This window comes from Drosophila nasuta, chromosome 2L, assembly GCF_023558535.2.
Source record: "Drosophila nasuta strain 15112-1781.00 chromosome 2L, ASM2355853v1, whole genome shotgun sequence".
NCBI classification, from domain to species: domain Eukaryota; kingdom Metazoa; phylum Arthropoda; class Insecta; order Diptera; family Drosophilidae; genus Drosophila; species Drosophila nasuta.
Window position 1 is genome coordinate 19426922 of NC_083455.1, and position 4991 is coordinate 19431912.

Below are 4991 nucleotides of genomic sequence, written 5' to 3' on the forward strand. Positions count from 1 at the left end.
GATTGCTTCGAATATCAACACTGTAGCTTAGTGATCCATTATTTTAATACCGGCTTCTCATAGGATAGAAGGGTATTATAACTTTGTGCCTGCACAAAATGTATATAGCATGCACAAGGAGGCATCTCCAACCTTATAAAGTATATATATTCCTGATCAGTGTCATCAGGCGAAACGATATAGCAATGTCCGTCTGTTCATCCGTCGTTTAATATGGAGAAAGAACGCCTACTAACTATGGATCTTACTTGCTTTGGCTGACAATCTGGTATTTTAAAAGTATTACTAATTAATTATACCAAATATAGTTAATAGTATATTTTAGTATTTTATATTTTAAGAAATATACCGCACTGTTTTGCCTTTGCTCAAAATGGGTAGCTTTCTTTCTTGTTTTTTATTTAAACAGATGCTTTATTTGTATTCATTTATAGTACATTTAACAAGTATGACGAGTTTTGAATTTATACAATTAATTGAGTTAGAATAACTTGAGTTAGAGCCGCGTCACATCCCGTATATCCACGCCCATTTCCTCAAACTGCACATCGTCATCATAGCCATCATCATCCTCGTTATCATAGAGCGGAGCACTCGCTTCACTTCTCCTCAAGCGTTTTCCACCCGCCAGCGCGGCGTTCTTTAGCTTGGTCGCCAGGGTCTTTTGAAAACTGACAGCCTTTTCGATGGTACCGCCGTTGGGTCGTCGCCAGCGATAAAGAACGCTTGCCAAAACAATGATCAGCATGATGGTCAGAAGTGAGTACCACATAAAGCGTCCGTAACCCGAGGAGCTCTGCCTGTCGCTTTCTCCTTCGAGATCCTTCGAGCTCACTGGCCAGCTGTATTTACCATGCGAACGGTTGGGTGCTAAAAAGAGAGGATACAAAGTTATATAAATGAGTATTGCGTTGTCATTAAACTCGATTTGTGACTTATTAAATTGATAGAATTTCTATATAAAGATTTTATATTTTACCAGTTAGCATTAATGATGTGCAATGTTTTTTTTTGAATATTTGTTGAGGATTTTCATTTCGCTAAATGAATTAATTTACTTTTCGATAGAATAGATCATGTAATAAAAGTTATTCAAAAACATAAATATTAAATAAATATATGATAGATTATTAGATCTATCATTATTTCCGAATTATTTTGAACAATTGATGTGGGGTTTATCATTTCCCATTTGCTAAAGAATTTATCAAAATAATTCGGAAATATAATTATTAAATACGTTGAGGAACATTTACCTTGCGTTGTCTTTGTTGGAATTGCTTTTGTCGACTTGGCTTGACTTGTTGTAGTTGTTGTGTTAGTTGTGACTGGTGTCGCTCTTGTTGTTGTTGTTGTTGTTGGGGTTGTAGTTGATGGTGTTGTTGGTGGCGTTGGCTTTGGCGTTATTTTGGTGGTAGTCGTGGGAGTAGTCTTGGGAGTAGCCTTTGGAGTAGTCTTGGGAGTAGCCTTTGGAGTAGTTTTAGAAAGAGGATCGGGAGTAGTCTTTGGAGTAGTCTTTGGAGTGGGCTTGGGGGTGATCTTGGGAGTTGGCTTAGGAGTCGGTTTGGGAGTCGGTTTGGGAGTGGGCTTGGGGGTAGTCTTAGGAGTAGTCTTTGGTGTTGTTTTGGGAGTTACCTTTGGCGTTGTCTTTGGTGTTGCCTTGACAGTTGTTGTCGTTGGTGTTGTCGTCGTTGTTGGTGTTGTTGTTGGCTTTGGCGTTGTAGTTGTTGTTGTCGTTGTGGTTGTTGTTGTGGTTGTCGTCTCAAAAGGAAATACACAGACTGCAAAGTAATCGGGACAGCAGTTGCCATTATCAATACACCGCTCATCGCATCCGCAACCCAGAAACAAATATAAAGTCCGAATTTCATCTGGTATATACGAGGCATTACAACGAGATTCGCAACTTTGAAAGTCAAAAACAAGGTCAGTCTCCGTAACAGGCTCCTCCGTGGTGGTCGTAATACTGCCCATGCCGCATTCTTTTCCCGTAATGAGACTAACATCATCGATGGCAATGTCTCCCAAACGCGAGTTGGCATTCGTGACCGTGAAGACCACCTGAAAGTCCTGGGTCATCTCGTCGATTCGAATCGTATGCTCCCGCCATTCATTGGCCAGATTGCCAGTGACGTTAAACTTTTGATACCTAAAGAGAAGCAAAAGAGAATATTAGCTTATCCGGTATCCGGTTTCCGAGCTAAACATACCGTGCATTATATTCCCACATTTCATCCAGTCTCATCTGGGAGGGTTTAACGGACACCACCAAACTGCCAACACCGGAGCCATACATAAAGTAATGGAAACGGAAGCAGCAGGCTGTCTTCAGACTGAGCTCACGGGGATAAATGGGTGAGACGAAGTGACGGGCGCCATAGGCATACGCATTGGTCTCCATCAGCATGTAGTGTCCGCCATAGGAGTGCTGTAGTGTGTGATCGTGTCGCGGACCCGTGCGATGCATATGGAAATCGCCAACGGTGGCGACACGTCGCCAGGGCTGAATTAGACCCAGTTCAGTGGTCCAGCCGCATAGATCTTCGGTCTCAAAGTCACAGGCGTGGCCCTGCGTGTGATTGCGATGCCGGCAAATGCCCAGATGGCGATCCCAGTTAATGCCATTGCAGTGGGCCAGAGCATTGCCAGCGACCACAAAGTCCTCTTTGCATATGACCACAGCACTCAGGCCACGCTGTATTTCAATTTCACCATTCTCCGGATGCGGCGGGTTGACACATCCCGCCCCTGGTTGAGTTGAGATAATAATAATAAACAAGCAACATGAGTCACGATCACCCAGAGAGAAGAATGAAGTTTTATATGAAACCATAAAATTCTTCAACTTTACGCGGTAACTTTATTTATTTTTTCTAGTCTTCATTCCTAAACGATCTTTTCTAAACTCAAAAAAGTAGTATTATCTCCAAAATTTTTAATTTGCAAACAGCATTTAAAAGTTATCAATTTACCGAACTTTTGTTGAGACCTTCATTATTCTTTAAATACGTGTTTTTTGTGTGCTTACATAAAAAAAAAATATAAATTGAAGAAAATATTTACAAATAAGAACGTTAACTAACTGTTGATAAGTATTACTCATTGGTATATTTTATATATTTATATTTTTTAAGTATAAGTAAGATTTTAAATTTTGTGGTTGCGATTAAGTAATGAATCGTTTTTAAATTTAAATTGCTGAATTTCAATTTTTGTGCAAAGAACTTTTGCTGTCGTTTTCATTATGCCTCTCGATTGAAGATTTCATGCTTGCATTTATAAATGATTGATTAAATGAATGAATGATTTCTTTATCCAATGTATAACTCTTCCGATACTTACTGGCACAGAAAGGGACTTCGCCTGTCAAACGTCCATCCGAGGTACAGCTGACGATTGATCGTCCTATGAGAGTATAGCGGGTGTTACATCGGAAGCGCACCATGGTGCGTCTCATTATTGTGTTGCCATTGACCAGATCATCGGGTCTGCTGCAGCGTGCTTCAACGATCTGCAGCAACGACTGTTGCAATAGCAGAGCAAGCAGCAGCTGCAATGCGATGTATCCTCGACAGTTGTGCGACATTCTAAACACGAACTAAGACTGAAGCAACGCGACAACGCGGCATGCTTCGCGCTTTCTTCTTGCGGCACTGTTGATAAGTCGCTTTCCGATAAATCTGTACATAAGCATTATTATTTACATATATACTCGTATTTTAAGTCATTCATTCTTGTTTTTGCACAAAGTCTCTCTAGTTCGAAGTGCTGATAATGAGTGTTTACATATATGCAAGTTGTTTAGTGTTAAGGCGCATGGTATGACTGGCAGATACCCTTTGATAAATACCAAGTAGTTGCCGTAGTTGCTTAAGATTATTTTAGAATGGAAAATACCATTGAACAAAATGTTAGAGGGTAAAAAGAATACGAGATTCAATGAAACGAGCACGAACGAGCACGATGAGCCGACGAATGAATTGTATTTTATTAAGTTACATTCTACATTTAATACATTTCTTACATTGTTTAAATTATTCTTATGTAAGACACGATAACTTAAGAATTTGAAAGCAAAAAATCAAAGAAATGTTAATTGCGAAAAAATTGCAATAAAACATATGTGAACAAATCAGATGAGAGAGTTTTAGATAAATAATATATGTGATTTCATAAATTTAAATACAAAAATTATAATGTAGACTAACATTAATAGTGAAAGAGTGTAGAAAACTGATAAGGGCAGAGAAAAATAATAAAAAAAGGGAGAGACAAAAGCGGTTTGATTGATTACCCAATACATCACTCCTCAAATAAGTTATCGCTAACTAATTACACCAAAAAATATGTCATTCAAATGAAATAGTTGCAACCCTCATCACCGTTTAGATGTTATATCTTACTCCCAACCAAATGACAGCTTGGAGAGTGGTGAGTGTGTGTGTGTGTGTGTGTGTGATATCAAGATGCAATTATGCGCATCTCCTGCAAGTGCAACTAAATAGCAGCAGCTTCTTCCTGTCAACTGCCGCCCATCGTCTGTCTGCTTTAAATTATTGCCATCTCCTGCTAAATAATTGCATTGCCCGGGCTTACTTTCCCTCCCTTCCCTCTCTCTTCACCCATTTCGTTTATCCCCTCCCGCTATTACTTACTATCTTCGCTGTGATTTATGTTTACTTCCGTTCAAGTCTGCAACTACTCGCAATCATGATTCGCTGCCTTCCAAGCAACGCCCCGCTCCTCCCCGGACTTACTGCCTGCCTGCTTTCGTCCCGTGTTGAGATAATCAGTCAATATTGACAACTACTTATTGGCACTTCCGAGCCGCCATTCGCTGGCAATGAGGACACGTGACCAGGCAGGCGCAGCTCCTTTTGCTCCATGTCTCCCGGCTTCCGTCTCCTGTCTCCTGACTCCCCATCGCAGTTCCGGGGCACGTGCAGCAGCAGCTTGAAATTTCGCTTTCATTTGCTGCCACGCTTGCAATT

General features: G+C 40.4%; 1 protein-coding gene across 1 annotated transcript; it reads right to left on the reverse strand.

Annotated features, from left to right (window-relative positions):
• Positions 1-389: 389 nt before the first annotated feature.
• Positions 390-3608, reverse strand: LOC132798568 (uncharacterized). Its single transcript, XM_060810477.1, has 4 exons — positions 3343-3608; positions 2211-2748; positions 1257-2149; positions 390-870 (listed from the first exon to the last, which is right to left on the reverse strand). Exons 1-4 carry the CDS (start codon positions 3584-3586, stop codon positions 497-499), a joined length of 2049 nt encoding a protein of 682 aa, XP_060666460.1. The 5' UTR covers positions 3587-3608; the 3' UTR covers positions 390-496.
• Positions 3609-4991: the final 1383 nt, after the last annotated feature.